The 20,271-nt window shown below is 40.3% G+C and overlaps 1 protein-coding gene across 3 annotated transcripts in view; it reads left to right on the forward strand.

Annotated features, from left to right (window-relative positions):
- The first annotated feature begins 1,506 nt into the window (after positions 1–1,506).
- Positions 1,507–20,271, forward strand: part of vit (vitrin) — a 36,535-nt gene continuing 17,770 nt past the window's right edge. For 2 of the 3 annotated variants that reach the window (XM_084736236.1, XM_084736237.1), the window contains exons 1-10: positions 1,507–1,702; positions 14,119–14,209; positions 14,434–14,499; positions 15,536–15,692; positions 15,782–15,915; positions 16,003–16,080; positions 16,710–16,910; positions 17,824–17,868; positions 19,278–19,322; positions 19,413–19,463. In XM_084736236.1, the coding sequence (XP_084592362.1) occupies positions 14,176–14,209; positions 14,434–14,499; positions 15,536–15,692; positions 15,782–15,915; positions 16,003–16,080; positions 16,710–16,910; positions 17,824–17,868; positions 19,278–19,322; positions 19,413–19,463 (811 nt within the window). In that variant the 5' untranslated portion in view covers positions 1,507–1,702; positions 14,119–14,175. The remainder of the gene's footprint in view (positions 1,703–14,118; positions 14,210–14,433; positions 14,500–15,535; positions 15,693–15,781; positions 15,916–16,002; positions 16,081–16,709; positions 16,911–17,823; positions 17,869–19,277; positions 19,323–19,412; positions 19,464–20,271) is intronic. The other variant, XM_084736238.1, reaches the window with a different exon arrangement.

The raw sequence follows: 20,271 nt of genomic DNA on the forward strand, positions 1-20,271 counted from the left end.
ATCAAAATGGCAATCAGCTTCAGCAGAACCATCCGTATACAGGGCATAATAGCTGCAGCTTGTGTGCCAATCTGCATAAACCAACAGGCTCTCCCTGTTAGAGTAGTTGACATAAGACTTTGTGTGTGTGTGTGTGAGTGTGTCTGTGGGGGTGTCTGTGGGGGTGCACATGTACCGTAGACCACAACAGCAGCAGACACACAAACCGCAAAGTGACAGTGGATGTGTCTGATTCTCAGTCAGGTGTTGTTTGGTTTGTTTGGTGGAGGAGGAGTGATTGCTCTGGTGAGAGTTTACACACTCAGCCTGGTAGTTGTTGTGTATCAGCCAGACAATCAGATGAGTCAGTTGCAGAACAGATAACCAGGATCATAAGCTTTACATCACAGGAACTTTGCCAAGAGACCAGAAACCTTTCGATGAACTCAGTGTTTTCCACCACAAGGATACGGATCTGAATTAAGTTCTGGGGACATTATTTTACCCCCCAGAAAGTCCCTGCTTGGGGGTTAGTGCTTTTGAAAATACAAAAGAGCTTCACAGCGCTTAACATTTCTGGTTGGTCGAGAATTCACGGCCTTCTATTTCAGCGATGATTTTTAAAAATCCGCAGCTGCAGACCAGCTTGTTTTCTGTTCATTGTGCTTCAAGACATCAACGTGAGAAACTAACAACAAAGTTCAAGCCTTATTCAGCAAATTATGAGGACAAAGTGGCAAGAAATGCCCGTCCATCACTTTAGAGGCTCCTTTTTCAGTTGGTATACATGATGACATTTTTTTTTTTTTTGTAGGTGGAGCTTAGTTTGAGGCAGAAGAATTTCCTAAATATGTTAGTTAACACTAGCTGGCAACTTTTTTTGTTTTGTTTTGTTGTTTTTTGCAAATGACTGGCGACAATATGAGTTTTTCTGTTGCGTCACTCAATCTGCGAGTGTTACCATCGGGACCAGACTGACCGATCTGTGCACGGTCATGCAGTGGATTGACAATCTTGCCAGTAGTTTTTTGCGGGGGCGCTATTTTTGTCATTTTATTTTGCTAATTTAATGGGCAGCACTAGTGACAGGCACTGCTCTGGCTCAGGAGGCTGCTCTTGGCTGGAGGTTCTCAAAGAGCCAGAGCAATTCACCCATTAGTGAACTAAATTGCCATATTTTCATGGATCATTGCATCACAGTGGAAAAAAAAAATAGGTAGTTCTTGGGACTAAAAGTCCTGGTTACTTTGGGTGGAAACGCAGCTTTAGTTTTCCTCCCTTACAGACAAGGTGCAGCTTCTTTTTCTTCTTCTCTTTGGGCATGAAAAAACTATGAGTGCTGGCTTCTTCTGCTGTTAAAAAAAAAAAAAAAACAGTCAAATATACAGAAGGATGCTTGCACTGCTGCAGGGTGCAGATCTCTACATCCTCTGCTGATGGCCCCGGGTTACTGATCCTCTTCTGCCTGGCTGGGTGAAGAGAAGAGAAGAGCTGGGTGCCTGAAGTGGGACGGGCAAACAGGAGAAACTCTTGGCCCCGTCCCGTTCTCCACTTTTAATGAGCGCTCCGATCATGCAGGAGTAAAAGTCCAGGTGGAACAGTTCAGCGCTTGTTGCACTCACACGCCCGCTGCTCCAAAATTGTTTTTCAATGAAAGACTAACAGGATTCGGGGGGAAAACTGCGCAGGGAATTACTCTTTTTGGACTATTTTACCTTCTCAGGTAAGTTCACCTTCACTGCTTTGCGGAGAGGCAGATTTTGAACAGAAATATACAACACAGCTCCACATATGAAGCGGCGATTTCGTGTTTGCTGCTGCGTGGCGTGAATGAATTATCCACGTTTTAAATGATGCGTAATTGCGCGTAATTGATGCCCGATGTGTCCAAACCAATTTTAGTACGTTTGATCAGCAGATCTGGATGAACTTTAAACCGAAACTACACGAGTCATTCATGTTTTTTTTTCTCCGTCTCTCTTTTAAAACATTTTTCTTTTACAATTTATGACTCTGGCTCATTTCAGCTGCCCTTGTTAGATTTGACAGGCTGCCCAAACAAGCGCACCGGCTGCTTAAATTCAATGTTTGCTTTACTTTATGTTTATTTATCTTAATTTTTCATCTTTTTTCCTAGTAAACACCCCCTTCCTCTTTCCTCAAGTGAGGTTTTTAGCTGAATGAATTCAGCCATGTCATCATCATTCATACTGCAGCCTGTGGAATATGATCCAGCTTTTATTTTTCTTATTTTTTTCCCATCCGGCTAGCCTAAGACTTTATTTTGAAATGAATCATTTTGCCAGTATAATAAGCAGCGAATTCTCCAGCTTTTGTTGTTATTTCTTGTACATGGTGTTTGACATTTCTTTGTTTACTCTCTCTGACATGTCTGTGTGGTTTGAAGGAGCCTGATTAAGCACAGGTGGTCTCTACACACAATGTGTCCAGCAGCAGCAGCAGCAGCAGACTGCAGGCTCCGGCTTGCACTGAAGCTGGTGCCAAGAATTAAAGAAATTCAGCCAGTTTCTGTGCTTGATAAACAAATACTGTCCTAGCAGCAGCCCAAAAAGGCTGCAGAAGTGACCTTGTAGAGACATGTTGGCTTTCCTTGTGCCTCTGATCTCTCCAATGGTTCCTCAGTCGGCTTGTTGCTACAACACTTGGCGCATCGAACATGCTCATAGTACATTTCTGACACCTGTGAATGCTGGGATTTAAACACTCCCTGGCACTGGGTGTGGGTAAATACTGTTTCATTTCAGGCATGCCATCACTCAGGAACACTGAGAGTTCAAGGCTCGCCACGATACTCAAATAAGCTTCAGTCCCCTTTAGTGCTGCATTCACACTGGCCACCCAAGACCAGGAATGTGGGTGCTGCTGAAATGGAGGAAGATTGAAATGCTCCTTGTGTTTAGGCATGAAGCTGCATGGCCCTAAAGTTCACCATTACCATTCAAATAATGGCATTTTCAGCATATTATCAATACTTGTCAACAGCTTCCATCAGAGGCTTCTAAGACCTGAGATCGGCACAAATACATATAAAAGCATCTTGTTATAAAATATGAATACTTGAAAATTCAAAATACTGGTCTGAAAATGTATTTAATTCAGACATGGGAAGTAACTAAGTACAAATACTAAAGTCGTGTACCTATGTAGAGTTTTCAGGGATCTTTTTCCAACAAGTATCTACATTTACTCTATCTGTACTTTCTACTCCTTATATCTAAAAACAGGCTTGTTACTTTAGTTTTAATGCATCTGAGGGTAATTATTGATTATTTAATTTTGTGTCATTGTGCAGCACGTTCCAAACATCAAGACTGATGTCAACAAGACAATAAGACAAACTGTGTAAAAGACGTAACAAGACAAAATAGATGTAACGGAACAAAAACAAGACAACAACGACATAACAAGGCTAAAATGATGCAACAAGACATAAAGGACATATGACAAAAATAATGAAAAAGACATGATGTGACTTATGTCTCGTGACTTATATCACGCTCTTGAGGTTTGGTACATCTGTTGCTGGGACTCTCCAACAGTCAAACATGGTATTTTGGGAGTCTTTGTCAATGGGACTCCCTAAAAACTTGGTGTTTCACCCTGGGGCGGTGCCTTATGTCCTGTGTTACACTAAGTGTTGTGTGCCTAATGCTCGTTCTTGTCAGGTCATCGCCACTGTCTGGATAAACCAGCAAAATCGTAACCAAAAAACTTGCTTATTTACCTAATCTTTGCCTTAACCCCAAGATTAAACCTACAGGAGACTTCGTGCCTAACTATAACTTCAAACAGAGATTATTTTAAGTTTTTCTTTTGTGATCATCAATTTACAAAGATACTCTTAGCTTTTGGCTCCTTGTACTGCGACTGCAACCACAGCTAACGTTAGACTTCCCTCCAGATTTTCAAATGACTTTAACCTGACTGTACATGAATTCCTAAACTGACCATCATATCTGGAAAATATTACTAAATCAGGCGTGTAGTGGTAGATACAGAGATGAGTAAACTGTAGTTTCAGCTTATTGATTGAAACAGTTGATTTGACAATAGGCGCGTTAACTCTCAGCCTTGTTTCAAAGAGTTCTGAACTAAATAGTGCTAAAATATATTTACAAGATGGAAAACATTATGTCCAGCGACAAAATATACTAAGATGTGGCAGCTGTATTCTGATCTCGGTTCAGTATTTTGCCCAAACAGGCTTAAAAGCATCAAATAAAGTTATCATGAACTCTGTTGTTTAGGTACAAGGACATGTTTGTGGTTTCTAGCTATAAAATATAATTACCAGTTATGGAGCACATGTGTTTTTTTAGTATTTTCTTCAGTTGTTTTTAAGTGTCACTCAGTACGCTTTCCTTAGCTGCAGTGCTTGATCGTATTTTATCTGAGGGGAATTTACACCAAACACGAGGAACACAAATGGAATACAGTAGTTCACAGTGAGCGTGTAGGTCAGGCACGTCCAAACTATTCCATAAAGAGCCGAGTGGCTGCAGGTTTTTGTTCCAACCAATCAACAGCACACCTGATGTGACTAATCAGCTGTTTGAAGATTGAAATCAGTTGATTAAATGAGTTGCTCCGGCTTCGTAGGAATGAAAACCTGCAGCCACACGGCCCTTTTCAGAATAGTTTGGACATGCCTGGTGTAGGTGGACCCAACAGGACACGGCACATTCATTCATTTTCTGTAACCGCTTATTCCGTAAGGGTCGCGGGCTGCTGGAGCCTATCCCAGCTGTCTTAGACTACGGAAAGGCAAGGTTATTTGTACAGTACATTTCAAAAACAAGGCAATTCAAAGTGCTTTAGATAAAACATAAATGCATCAAGACAAATGCAAAAAGACAATTAAAAGAGTTAAATAAGATAAAACAGGAAAGTTGAAATGCATTTGAAGATATTAATCAAAAGCCTCAGATTTGGTTCAATGCAACACAAACAGAAAAGTCTTTAGCCTTGATTTAAAGGAACTGGAAGTTGCAGCAGACCTGTAGTTTTCTGGGAGTTTGTTCCAGATATGTGGTGCATAAAAACTAAATGGTATGGTGCAGCAGCAGCAGCAGTCACAGGTGTGTGTGGTCTGCTCGTGCTTTATGAACACATTGTGTGCTGGCACAGACAGCTACTGTACATCCTGTTTGCATTATAGTCCCTGCATACCTGTGACACTCCTGCCAGGTGTGATGTACATCCTGCATTATCAGATGTCTGGTGTTTTCCTGCAGGAGCCGAACATGTTAATGTCACAGTGCGCCAGAGCACCACCGGGCTTCACGTGAAAAAATCCCGGCCTTGCATAATCGTAGTTAAGGTTGTTTGGTGCATGTAATCCACATTATAGTGAGAATGTTATCCTGAGGTGAATTGCACTTTAATTCCTCAAGCTATGTGACCTGTCTGAGCTGCTGGGTTCGGGAGGTCCCTGCACAGAGCCTTTCATCTTATGCAGTGGCTGCGAAAATCACAGTTTGCTTGTTTTTTTGTTTCAGTTTCTCCAAGTTAATTGTTAGCATGTTGACAGTTTGTTTGATTTGAGTCCCCCGCCCAGCAGGAATGAGATGCAGGAGATGCTCAGTCTGGTGACAACTAAAGCATGATGGCACTGCAGTGATAAAGGTACAAGCCATGAAACTAGAAAAGTGTCACATAGTCTGGCTCCAAATGTATAACCTTTTAATTCTGGTTACATCTTCAAGATCACCAATCATAAGCAGCGTTTCCACCTGCAGGAACTTTTCCCAGGTACCAGAGACATGATTTTTAGGCCTGCAACTAAAGATTATTCTCATGATCAATTGATCTGTTAGTTGTTTTCCTGATTAACCGATCAGATGTTTGGTCCATAAAATGCCAGAAAATTGTGCAAAAATATTGATCTTTGTTTCCAAAAGCCCAAGGTGAAGTCATCAAATGTTTATTGTCACAGAGGAGTAATGAAACCAGAAAATATTCACATTTTAGAGGCTGAAATCAGAGAATTTGGATATTTTTTTTACCAGAAAATGAGTCAGAAAGATTAATGGATTATTGAAATGATGGTTAATTTAATAGTAGATTAATTAATGAATCGCTGCAGTTTAACAATTTTACTCCCCAAGAAGTATCTGGTTGAGTACTTGCAACATTTTATATCAGCCACCATTTTTAAAAATCTGCTGCCACCAACCAAACAAATCAACATGGAGCTACAGAGGGGATATGACTGACCAGCTGACGACAGAGTTCAGGCCTTACCGAGCAATTTATGTTGAAGATGAAATCCAGCTGGAATTGCTGCTTGAAAATCGTTGCTTGAAAAGTAGTTGCTGGGACTAAAGGTTCTGCGGTACTTTGGGTGTAAACGCAGCCACGTTCTACTTACACATCTGATGGTGATTATACAATCACGTTCCACCATTAGGATGAAAAAACAAATGATCAAGAGTCCTTCAGTGAATCACAACTTTAAATAACCAGTGACAGGAGCAACAGCCAATCAATTTACTTATGTACTTAATTTACTGTGATGGAAAATGTTAAAATGCTGCACAAGATTGCTAAAAGTTGCACAAAGAAACTTAAACATCAGCTCAATAATCAAACAATCAATTAGACTTACCCTTCATTAAACACAGAAACTGAGGAAACACCATCATAAGTGAGGAAACACCAGGCAATGATCCTATAAATATAGATACATCAATCCACGAGTGCTTCTATGTTCAACTATACAGGTTTTTAGCGCTCTACTCACCTTTCCAACATATTTAACAACTTACCACAAAGTCTAGTGACAGGATAAGTGACCTGAAGAATAGAATTATATATAAACATATTAAATTATAAGAACAGAAATAGAAATGGTGACTATACAAAAAATATGTGCATTATACTACTATATGCAACAGTATAGAAAGGAAATAAGAAATGTGTAAAAAAATATGGGGGTCTCTTTATCTGTATGAGGGTGTTTCAAACTGTAACAGCAGCAGGTACAGCCCGTGTGTTCTGCTATGTTAAATACAGGTGTATGCAAGATACACAACACCTACACAGTATGTAACCCTCCCTGTCTGTGATTTATGCTGGTGGTGAGTCAGAAAGCCTTCACATACCGCGGCCTTCTGCAAAGCATGTGATAAGTTATCCTAGATCTCTGATTCCATGTTTGTTTTATTTTTGATCCTCCGGTTAACCCTTTAAAAACACCAGAGCCACACAATAACACAAACCAGGATTTAGCTGGCTTGTTTAGGATTGTTGCAGCCTAAAAAGCCTGATTTCATGGCAGCTTTTGGGAAAAAAATGTGATGCATGTTGCAGTGTTTTTAGGCTATTTTTTTGCAAGTTAAAATCGCAATTTTTTGCATAAATTAACCCTACCAAAAAGGTTCAGGATTACAAAGATTCTAACAAACCATGCTTTATTTGTAAATGAAGTGTACACCTGTGGGGTATTCCACAAAAAAGCAACGGGGAAGCCACGATTACTGGTAGAATTTTCAGAAAAGTTGCTGCGACTGAACAAAATTGCAGGGTCGAGCAAATTTCACAGGGATTGGTTGAATTTGTTGCAGTCACAACATAGCAGCTTCCTGGAGGCACCGACAAGCAAATTAACAGTTTGAGGCAGTGGAAGACGAGCAACTCCCCTGTTATCTAAGATAAAATTATAATTTTTGCCAAAGGAATCCGGTTGCCTTTGGAGAATCAATATTTTGTTTATACGACAATGACTGGCCTCAAGCTAAAGCGATGAAATTATTCTAAATATAGTGTAAGTTGAACATATATTGATATTTTTGGTGGCTAAAATGCATTTTGCTGCTGACCCTGTCCAGAGCTGTACAATGCTTAGTTTCTTACATTGGTACTGCTGCTCTTTCTCCATACTAGGGCTGTACTGACCTTTCTGTTTTCATTTCAGTGGATTTTAACAGACCTTTACGGCATGCAAAAAAATAATGTCTGAAGTCCCTAACCAAATCTTCAGCCTGATATCTTAAAAGCCGTTTAACTTTTTCTGCAAAGCTTGCCCTTTACACCTGACAGCTTGAAGATTAAAAATGTCCTTCGGTTAAGTCTGCAACAGTTGGTTTTGTTTCTGCCCCGGCCCACCCAGACACCGACCCTGAACCAGGAATAGATGGATAGACAATAAGTCACGGGTGTGTAAATTTAGCCATTCTGATCTACCAAAATTTTAGCCAGGAGGGCATTTGGAGAATGTTTCCACCTGCTAGAGTTGGTTTAAGGCAGTGAACACCTACCAATCAAGTATGATGACTCACTGCTGTGTACTCTTGATCTGTTAGGTGGAGAAAAGTCATCATAAAGTTTTCCTAGCTTTACTTTTCAGCAGATGTTAGAAGAAAAAGCCAATCCTAATATGGTTCAACATGTGTGTGTTAGAGTGCGTGTGTGTGTTGTGTCTCCAAGTGCCCTGAGGATCTATTATCTGTACAGGAAACTCCCCTAGTGTTTGTCAAAGGATATCATTTGCCCTGCGTTTCATTGCTTGGAGAAGGAGGCATTTAGAGGCTCACACTGAGAACACAAATTAAGACGTCTCAAATTATTGTCTTTTTTTGCACATTTTTTTTTTTTCATTTTTTTCCCTACAACAATGTCATGACGCTCTTAAAAGGACATTTCAGGGCAAAAACAAAAATGCATATTTTTATTTTTAGCTGTAGTGCTACTTATCCATCTGCTTTCTCTCTAATATAATGGGACCAGTGGAGGTGCTGATGATGGTAACCAAAGAAGAAGAGGTGGTTCCGGTTTGCCAACAGCCAGTAAAGACAGGAGAAGAAGAAGTGTTGCCCAGTCATTTTCTAGATGGATCCATTTTGTACCCTGGGAACAATATTACCATCTTTAAACGTTATAAAGGAATTATATATTTTCTGCCTGTATTTCCTTATTTTTTTCTCTTTATTTTGCTGCACTTTTACCAACCCAAAGTCAGTATTCGACATCCTGATGAAGTATCTTTCTAGTGCGTCTATGACAGCTCGGACAAATCCTACTGATTCCACCTTTAATGTTTCTAACAGGAAAGTTTTATCCACTACTGATCAATTCTGCTTTTCTACCGCCATGTTTCATAACGGATGATGTACAGTGAGTGGGTTATTATGATGAAATAAATCGAGGCAGGGTGTCGCAGGAGCCTGACGTAATTTGGAGGAGTCTGAAGGGATTTATTTCACATTAATGACCTGCTCACTGTACCTTATCCTGCTTATTACATGGCTTCTTAACAAAAATAAGAATAATTTAACACAAAATGTTGATTTAAAAATGATTTTATTGCTGCCCCAGACCATAACTCACCAATCAGAATCGAGTATTAATGTTTAGATCCCATGCTGTCATGAGCACAAGCCTCTTTCATGAGTAGATGCATACTTCCTTCTGTGCAGTGTAACAGCAGATGGTAGAAAAGAAGTAGCTCCTATCTCCGGAGGTACACAACTCACACCAAAACTAGATGGATAAAAAAACATTTCATCATAGAGGAAAAGTATGTATTTGATTTTGTGGTGAACTACTCCTTTAAAGGACTCAGGAACAGAGTGAAGTGAATGAAGTATTTGTTTGATAAAAGTAGGTCTACTGTACGTTGGAGAACATGGTGTTCACGGTTTAGATTTCCTCGCAGGTGTATGACAGGTCTGTTTTGTAGTTTTCTTTATCCAGTGAAGCGCGCTGACTCACCAGCAGGTCTGCCTTCTGTACTGTAGGTGTACGTATCTGTCCCGGCTTGTTCCCGGCCTCGGCTTTCTTCCCCCGCGAGGACAAATTGTAGTCCTGACCGTGCAGCCGTGATCTACCTGCCTGTCAAAGCACAACGCTGTGGAAAAATCATGTCAGTGCTCATGAATGTCAGATAAAAATGTAGAGCTGCATCTGGGAAAGTCCTGTCACCGTCAAATGTATTAATTTTTGCTTTGACATGATACGCCGTGTTTGCAGTGTGTACGTGCTTCAGCACACAAGAAGCACCTTAATACACACTTTTTATAGAAGCTGTGATAGTGAACTGTGTGTGGAAACAGCTGATGGAGGTTACATCATTGTGTTTACCAGCCTGGCGGGACTGTGATGCTTAAATACCAACATGAAAATGATCCTGCACATGATGCTGTTTACAGTTAAATGTTTTGTGAAATGCACAAATACACTTTCTTGCAGAAAGTAAGATTAAAAGATTAATATTATATCTGCATAATAAATACGAAACTACAGCTAGCTGCGGACATTTAGCTTAGCTTAGCATAAAGACTGGAAACAAGGGCAAACAGCTAGCCTGGCTCTGTCCCAAGGTTAAAAACTCTGCCTGGCAGGAAAAGCTGGCACAGAAATGTTTGTTTAATCCGTTCAAAAACTTAAGTGTTAAAAAAACACACACATAGTGGTATTACTGGAGGTTATATGCCAAAGCATTTCTTGGATTGACACGGTGAATTCTTGCAGTGGCGACTGCAGTAAGTCGCTGCATGTGGTGGTGGGCTAGTCCTGCACATAACCTCCCTAAAAAAATGAACTTGCTGTTTTATAATTCATTTTAAAATAATTTAATTAATTATTCAGCTTCAGAGGTGTTGATGGCAGATGTTTCCGACAGAGCCAGGCTGGCTGTGTCAATGTCTTCAGTCTTTGTGCTAATCTAAAGATGGGCCCACATTACAGGAGTTTCCGGCTGATTTCCCTCAGATTCAGCCCTCCCAAGAATCAGAGGAGAAATCTAATCAGCCCAGATTATCTGGTAATGTGAGGAGTTCACAGATCTAATCATTGGTACGGAAGTGAAAACTCACTGAGGAATAGAGTAGATATGCCAAGTTGACCACATCTCCCCAAACATTTTCTCATGCAGACTTGTTTAAATTCTGCTTTAGTTTTTTTTTTCTCATGATTATTGCGAGTTGTTCTGCTGCGTCCGTCTCCATTGTTTACATCTGCTTCACCATCACGTTCTTCATGAAATCATGTGAGATCATGCTCCCTCTGGCATGATAATCTTGATAATATCCTGTGGTGTGTGGTGTGCCATTATTTCCAAATATTGTGGCGTGTGGGTGTTTGAGATTGGAGAGAAAACAATCTGTGAAGTTTATCCTGACGTGTGCAAGCAAGTTTTAAAACCAGTTAGCATTTTAAAACTCCTGTAGATTAAGCTAACTGGTTGATAGCTGTAACTTTACATTTAGCATGCAGAGACAAGAGTGGTAACAATCTTGACATCTAAAGAAAAGCAAATAATGTGTTAAACTGTTTTCACACATGCACTACAAACTATGTTCCTGAGAATCAGGACTGGACATCGTCCAAATACATGCAGCACACGTTGTTCATGTTCACATGTTAAGAATCATCTGTATGGTTTAGTTTAGTGGAGAAGGATGATGCCAACTTGGAGCTAATTTTTCCCAGGAAGGCAAAGGCAGCCTTCACCATCCTGGGCAAAAAAAAGCATTGCTCAGCAGGAGAGACACTTAATTTTATGCTGAAATTATCGGTAGCTTCACGGCAAACAGCAGCACGCTGCGTCATCAGCACGCCCACTTGTTTGCTCCAGACACTGAGTTGCTCTTTTTTTATTCCAAGGTTTTTTTCTGCTGCTCTGGTGCTTTTCCATCTCTCCTTCTTGACTCCTCTCCTCCACCAGCCTGTTTCTGCTCTCACTGTTCTAGCTTCCAGCTCTGCAATATCAATATTTCCTATGTGCAATTATGTAAATTAAACTTTAACTGCTTGATTCCACTGGGCACGGCTGTGAATCTGGTTAATTTTCTAAATAAAACACCCTGTGCAGACAATTGATCATAAAGACAGATAAATAATGAAGGCTGAAGGGTTCCAACACACGCTGCATGACCACGCAGCTGCAGCCGATAACCTTTGTTGCATGTCATGCTGCTCTCTCTACCCCTCTTCCTATTTGTCTCTGCCCCTATAATGGAAATAAAGGCAAAAAAATCCCCCAGTTTTTATTTTATTTAAAAGAGAATAAGGGAATTTCCCAGACTGTTCATTCACTGAGTCTGTTTCTGTGGTCATACAAGTGTTTCTTTGCCAAACAGTTGAATTTAATTTGGAGAAATTTGGAAATTTACTGCCCACTTTGTGCTTTATTGAATGATTAACTCATTTGATTTACTTATTAAAATATTTGTATATATATATATGTGTGTGTGCAGTCCAGCAGTTGCAATCATTAAAGATAAAAATACAATAAAGTTAATGATTTATTGCTTTTTCTTTTGTTTAATCCTTTATTTGTGCTGGGAAGTTTTGCTGAGAACAAAGTTCTCACACAATTACATGAAGTACTTGTATAAATGTGAGGACTTTCACAAATCCACTTGTCAGATGCGAAAGTTGTATTTTCACATGATGTTTTTAGTAGTGCTGCTGTGCCTGAACTGCACCACATCTGACCCCGCCTCAGAGGTCGCTGTACGATCACATGATCAGATTAAACGTGCCGGTGTGTGGCAGCAGTGACAGACGTGACGCCGGCCTTGTGGGAGGTGCAGCATTCCTCTGTTAACAGGGAGGCCTCAGTCATCACCTCCATCCCACCGCCTCACAGCAGAGCAGGGACTGTTTCGGGGATCTATCCGTCTGTCCTGACTCAGACTCTGCTGCAGTAGTTATCAGCAGCGCTATCATTACCACAGACTATTACAACAGACCTGCGGTGTCTGGAATGACGTCTTGGACACCGACTTCTGTTCTTGTTAACACAGGTTTTTATCTTTGATTTATGTCTTTACATGGGTAGAACTATTGAATCTGAATGACAGACGCAGAAAGAAATTTTCTGTGTCTACTGTAAACAGACTGTGATCCAGCTTGATGTGGTTTTTGGCGTCACACAAACAAACCATCTGATTGAACACAGTTCCCCATTCCTTATACATTAAATTACGTCTGTGTGTGCTCTCTAATTGAGTCTGACTCCACAGAGGACCCTAACATACAGCCTTGTCATACAGTCCAGATGGCGAATACTTTCAGCCTTTTGTAACCCAAATAATTGGAACAAGAAACACTGATCTACACTGAGAAACTATTAGAGAGAAAAACGTGTGACAGCGTTACATTAAGGCCGGGTTGCACCACAACAAGGATTCGTTTTTAAATTTGATTAAATCATGGATTAACTTCAAATTATGTTGCACCAAACTTAAAACTCCAATATAACATTTCAAGGCAGTCTCTATTTTCATTACTGTGCTGCGGTCCAGTTTCAATCTTTTGATATTTGGTCACTTTGCTCCATTATTTGGCAAAAGGGAGAGAAATTAGCTTTTCTGCTGAGCCATCATAAAGAGGCCAGTTAGGCTAACTAACTTTTTAGGTAGCTAGCGAACAATGGGATGTTTTGTAAATTTTTAAGCCAGCTAGTAAACAAAGTAAAAAAAGAAATGTAACCTTTTTAACTAGCTAGCACACAATGTAACATTTTGTAAGTTCTTTTTGGTTTTATTAACTTTTTAACTAGCTAACTACCACACAGTGTAACCTTTGGTTAACTTTTTAGTCTGCTAGCAACTAATGTCATGTTTTGTTAACTTTATAGCTAGCAAACAAAGTAACTTTTAAAAAAAGTTAGTTTTTGGTCAAACAATGACACATTTTGTTAGGAACAGGGAGTAATCCAAAGTTAAGGGTTTCCTCCTCCTCAGTGCTTACTAGACACCACAATTTTTTTTTTTTTATCCATTTTAATTTCTATAAGCAAGCATCTCCATATTGATTAAACTTAATTTTGGATTTCTTAAACTGCTTAATTTCAAATCTGAAGTAACTCATTTTAAAGCAAGTTTTCATCTTTGTCGGTGCAACCCAGTCTAAATGTTTTCAAAATGTTTAATTGGCATGAGATGAGCTCTGTTACAGTCCACAGTCTGTCTGCTGTTTATGCAAAAATCTCTGGAAAGTGTTTCTCAGTGGCCCAGGTTTACTCTGTCCTGTTTCCAGCTGACACCACAACACTTGTCTCACTCAGAAATGTTGACTAAAGTGTCCAGCGGGTAAGCAGGAAACAGGAAATTGGTTTCTGAGAATACCAGTGAGATTCTGCTGCTTCTCCTCTCTCTCTCTGTCTCTAAGGTTGGGAGGTTATACAAGGACATCTGGCTGACCTGCTGAACCAGCACACCGCCCATCATGAACGGAGCATCACTCACTGCCATCTGCCTCGGTGAGCAAAGCGTCTGTCTCTCTGCAGGAGAACGCTGCTTTTAAATACATCATCCCTGACTACCATGTTTCAGATTTCTGTCTCTTCAAAATCGCTTTTCTGTACATTTGCACCATCAAACAGCAGCATCCTCTGTCATAGAGGGTTTGTGTGTACAGTAGACACCCTGATGATTATGTTACTTTGTCTGCTATTATGTGAAACTCCCTCTGCCTCACCCACAGCGCTCCTCCTCTCCTGCGCTTGCGGGGTGAAGCCCAACGGACCAAAGAACAAGAAACCAAAGCAAGGTAGACATCATCATCAAGCAAGCCTGTAATCTCTGTCACTCCCAGTGTTACAGGCTGCACTGCAGGAGCTTTTAATTCACTTACTCAAATGATGTTGAATTTCTAAATCACTTTATTCTGGACTTTCCTGCACAAAAGTGTCCCTCCCTTTCATGTTTCATGTTATCTTTATTATACTTTTCTACTGGCTTTCAAAACTTATCTATAGGCTCGAAACAAACACTTATATCTAATGATGAGAGAGGGATAATTTTTCTATCTTATGAAAAATATTGAATTAATCCCAGTTAGCATTGATTTGTGGGTCAATATGTCTAGGCATTCTTAAATTGGTTGAGAAATGCAGTCTTCCTACATATAACTGATGCTTAAACAGCATTTCACTGTTTTTACTTAAATATGAAGCAGGCCCGAACTACAAGTTAAAGTATTTTCATTATCGATGGAGCTGCTAATTATTTTCTCAGTCAGTCAATTAATCAATTGGTCCATTAAATGCAAAAGAATGTGAAAAAAATGTCGATCATGATTTTCTAAATCCCAAAGTGATGTCATTAGATTTACTGTTATATCGGACCAACGCTCTAAAACTTTAAGGTATTCAGGTAACTATCACATAATACAAAGAAAAGCAACAACTCCTCACATTTGACAAGCAGAATTTTCTGGGCATTGCTGCTTGAAAAATAACTTAATCCCTCAGAGAGCGCAGACCTCCGCCAAGACCAACCATCCACTCATCCAAATCTACAAGTGCAAACTTAACTGTCAATATTATTGCTTAATCTCATGAAGTGTAACGTTCAAACATGTTTCCTTAATATCTCTGGTGGAGATGATTGCTGATAATCCACATTTGGATGTAAGTAAGAGTATAATTAGTTTAATGATATGTGTGTATTTACATTTCCATAGCCTCACCTTGTTTTGAGAAAAAAGAAAACAACACTTATGTGTAACATCAATATCTAAAAGCAATTTTGACGGGTCTAAAATCCTGTCTTGAACCATCTTGATCTTCTTCTTCCCTCCACAGTTGTTCCAGACATAGAGTGTGACGTCCGCGCAGGAAAGATCAATCTCCCAGAATTCATAGTCAAATGTCCCGCGCACTGTAAGGAGACAAAGCAGCAGGTCTATGGGACCAACGTGTTCGCCTCCATCTCCAGCATCTGCAACGCGGCCATCCACAGGTTCGCAGCGGAGTGATGAATGCGAACAAAAGTCTGCATGGAAGTCGCCTTTAAACAGTAAAATCTGATGGGATATTTTGTGTCCACAGTGGCATCATCACCAACGCAGGAGGGAAGGTGATCGTGAGGAAGATGGCCGGCCAGAACATCTACAAAGGCAGCAACTCAAATGGCGTGCGCTCTCTGTCTCTGCCTAAGTGGAGGGAGTCGTTTGTTGTCTCAGGTATTACTGGTGACGTAAACAGTGTTGAACGCAGCTCTTTAAGATCAGACCTCCAACCAACAGCTGCATGTTTCTGTTGTGTTTCAGTGGGGAAGCCCAAGAAAGGAGTGATCTACCCGTCTACTCTGGACTACGTCCCTTCAAGACCAACCTACGTGAAACCAAGTGAGAGGAGGCTTATTTTTGCACTCACATGACGCAGCTTTTTAAAATTTTAAAACATTACATTTATTATTAAGTGGATTACAGTGGTGGGTAGAGTACTGACAATCTATACTCAAGTAAAAGTGAAAGTTACCTTCTGAGAAACCTACTCAAGCAATAGCTGTGACCAGCTTTTGCAGCGTACGTATGTGTAGGCGTCCACGTGTGCATGCCGTCACACGCACACACAACCACTACACCTCCGTGGCTAAAGCATGAGGGAGTGGGGCAAAGTCACACCAGTGGAAGAAGGGGGTACCTGTCAAGTCCAATGACGTCCTAGACCTAGACATCAAGAAGAATTCACTTTCCAAGCAGTTTTACCCGTTTTAACCCTGACCTCTTGACATTTTTTGGTCCCACAAATCACCAGATCAGTGCGTCCTGGGGACAGGCGGTTACTAGCGGGACGTCCCTGTGCTTGACTCCGGCGTGTTGAACTTCGCTCAGGTTGAATGAGGAGTCTGAGCGCTGCCGTCTGCTGAAGAATGTCAAGAATGCATTACTACACAGCAGTTACTGTAGACGCTCTTCCTCCGTCCGTCCATCCGTCTTGTACACGACTGCCTACATCTGTCGTCTCCTTTCAGGTCAAAAGGAGGCCAGAGGCCCCGCGGTCACCACGGCGCTGCCTACCACTGTAGCACCCGAACCCTCCACGACTATAGCACCCGAACCCACCACCACCACCACCACCACCACTCCGGCTCCCACCACCCCCACCACCACACCTCCACCGCCACCCACTACTACCAAGGCTCGAGCTGCAGTCCATAAAGTCAGGGATGCAGGTGACTTAAACAAACACACACTTAAAGGGATAGTTCAGATTATTTCATGTAGGGTTGTATGAGGCACTGATTGATTGTCAGTGTGTTAGCTACAGTACATGCTGACCAGCATGCCCGTAGTTTGTTATTTATTTTATTCATGGTGGCTATTGCCTTTTGGCTTTTTTAGCCACTTAACATTTAACCATTTAACATCTACTGTAGCGAATACACTGACTATCAATAAGCACCTCATGCAACCCCACTTCAAATAATCCAAACTATCCCTTTAAATTGTACATAATTTTTGAAAACATACATGTACAAAAAACTAATGCTCTTTTCTAAATTAATGGATCCATGTATGTTATTGTATGTGGAGGATTGTGTATTTACTTGGATGCAGGAACGCTGTAAATTATCCAGTAAAACAGATCCACACAGAAGATCCGCTGCAGCCAGTGTGCCTCCGCCGAGCTGCCGTCTGACTAACAACATTCGTAGCTTGTAACTAGAAATGCTGTTTTGCCAGAACAAGCTTTCATTTGTGTGAAGCTGAGTGATGAAGACGAATGATCGCAGCTGGTAATTACAAGTCACAACTGCAATTATGACAAATTACGGCTGGGTTAGCTGTGATGAAGTTACGGTGCTGTTCAGCTGCTTGACTGACTTCACTGTACACTTGATCACCAGACCGTTCATCACTCTTATTAAATGAAAACCTTATCAGACAGGAATCACAGTAAGTCATCTGCCCTGTTTTGGATAGAAATGCAGCGAGTAGACAATGCTGCAGTATCTTAAGGTATGTGTGTACCTGAGATTGGCCGTGTGCCAGACAACCTCCCAACCGTTTCTGTCTCCTTCATTTTCTGTAACATTATCTCTCCCCTCTCCACATTGGCACCCCATTTGTCTTTCTTCTATCTAGGCAGCAGTCACCCGTACCTTGCCTCTGTGGCAGCCGCAAGTTCAAGTAAGTGAAGTAAAGCCAGCGGGGGTCAACACTGGAGTTTTTTTTTTTTTTTTTTGGTGGCATGAGGGGGTGCGTTGATGTTGCTTTACACTGGGATGCGCAGGAACATGAATTCATGTCAAGCATGGGGTGTTTGCATCATGCCCGTCCTCTGGGAGTAGTGTGCATCAGGATTTATCACGCACTCTGTATTAAAAGGATTTTTTTCATGTAAGTTGAAGAGTTTTGGAGATATTTGTCCTAGAGGTGTCTGCCTTCTTTTAAATATGATGTGACGAAATTACACTCTGTATGTGGTGCTCAAAGCAACAAAAAATTACATTTTAAATATTTAAAATCAGTGTCTCTCTCCAAAAATCGTGAGCCAGTTACTTAAGATAATCCACAGCCCTTGTTGTGAGCAGTTTCGTGTAGGAACTATTTTATTTCTTGTAGACAGAAAGTAGTTCCAGTTGATTCTTAAGTAGTCAGTGTTGCCAGATTCGGCGGATTTCCACCTAAATGGGCTGTTTTATGTTGCAGTGTGCAGGTTAAAATGAGCTTGGGCAGGTGGACAGAATTTGGGCCGGTTTTCAAATACATTAAAAAATTACAATCTATTAAAAATATATCCATAACATTTAATTCAGTCAACACAACTTAGATATAACAGGTTTTATTCATTCTGAGAGGAGGTATGAGTTAAGGGGAAGAAATTTAGACAAATGCTTCACATACCAGATTTAGTAGTTTTTGCTATCGTTCCAACCCTTCTGTCAAGAGTTGTTGCATTTTTCCAAGTTAGATAAAACCTATTATTTTTATCATTTGAGCCGGCCATTTATCTTTATTTCTTTTTTTAAGGTAGGGGTCAGAAATGGAAAAACGTTCCATAGTTATGTTTCCTTCTATCTGCATTCTAGCACACTTAGGAACACTTTAGTTTTTATTATGTTATAAGGAAATTTTGGGATAAATTAAAGCGGTTTTATATCAGTTTGGGTGGATTTTAAGCAATTGTTGGGCTGCAAAACATCAAACGAATCCGGCAACACTGAAAGTAGTTCCTGTAGGTTCTTCTGCAGAAAGAAAGTAGTTCACATTGGAGAGAAGGCAGACGTCTCTATGGCCAATATCTCCAAAAATGTGCATTTTTGATTTTGGGGTGAACTGTCCCTTTTAAAGGAGGTGGTCCTGTTTTCAAATCAAGTTTGTCTTCATCAGTGGCACAACTTGTGTATTTAATCAGTAAAATTAGTTCAGTTAACTTGTTTTAAGCCAAAAACTTAAAACAGAAAAGCCATGACCCAGGCTTTTGGTTTATATGAAACCCAAAATTATGTTTAATTTGCTACATTTACGTCTAATTTACATAAAAATTTTGTTGTCAAAAATGTGCCCACACTCTGTTATTCTCAACACCGGTATAGGACAGTCACAGGTGGTCAATGGTCAAGGAAAGAGTCACGGCCAAGGTATGTCAATGCTCTCACTGATTCTGCAGCTCTTGGAAAGTCCTTTACACCACATGTAACGATTAACTAAACCCTGGCATTTCTTCAAAGTATTCAGAGGAAGTGGCTATCCGAATAGATTCCCACAACGTGCCAGTGCAGGTAAACCGAGATATAACCCTCCTGATGTGTCTCTTTTCAATTCTGTCTTTCACTCTCTAGAGATTGTCTCAACATTTGTTCTTTGCCCTTTCTTTCTTTTGTACTGATACATAAACGCTGCATGGCATCACTGCTTTTTATGTGCACAGCTGCTTTAAAAGACTTTTACTAGTCTTCTAACACCGAGCCAGACCAGACTATTGTGAAGAAGGCCAACTTCTGTTCTGTTGTCTTTCAAATAAACTCCCACAGAATTCATTCTCATTCACGCTCAAACTGTACTCGAAAACATTTATTAACTTTTTATCTTGAATATAATGTAATGTTTTTATAGGACTGACTCTTTAACAAGAGTCTGCAGCCATTGTATGTTGTAATAACATGCAGACATTTTGTTATAATGTGAAAAACATCATGTTACAACAAGAAACTTCCATAGAAACAACCCAGTGGTTACATGGTAGAGCTAATCCAGTGTTGTAGAGGCTGAACAACTTAAAGCTTTGACCGGAGAGTGATGCTAGATGAAAAATCAGAGGATGAAAGTCGTTATAAGACACATCCTTGGGACACTATGAATTTCTGAACCAAATTTCATAGCAATCCGTCCGATATTTGTTGCGATATTTCATTGTTGGAGTAGGAAAGATGAACAGATCAAGTCAAAGTCAAGTCAAAGCATTTATTGTCGTATGCACAGTTAAAACAAGCTTCCTCTAACAATGAAACACACATATAAAGAAGTGACAATAGTATATAATATTAAAAATCTAAAAGTACAACAGATGGGATATTTAAAAGATATTTT

The sequence above is a fragment of the Lutjanus erythropterus genome, chromosome 14 (genome assembly GCF_056507025.1).
Source record: "Lutjanus erythropterus isolate fLutEry1 chromosome 14, fLutEry1.hap2, whole genome shotgun sequence".
Taxonomy (NCBI): domain Eukaryota; kingdom Metazoa; phylum Chordata; class Actinopteri; order Lutjaniformes; family Lutjanidae; genus Lutjanus; species Lutjanus erythropterus.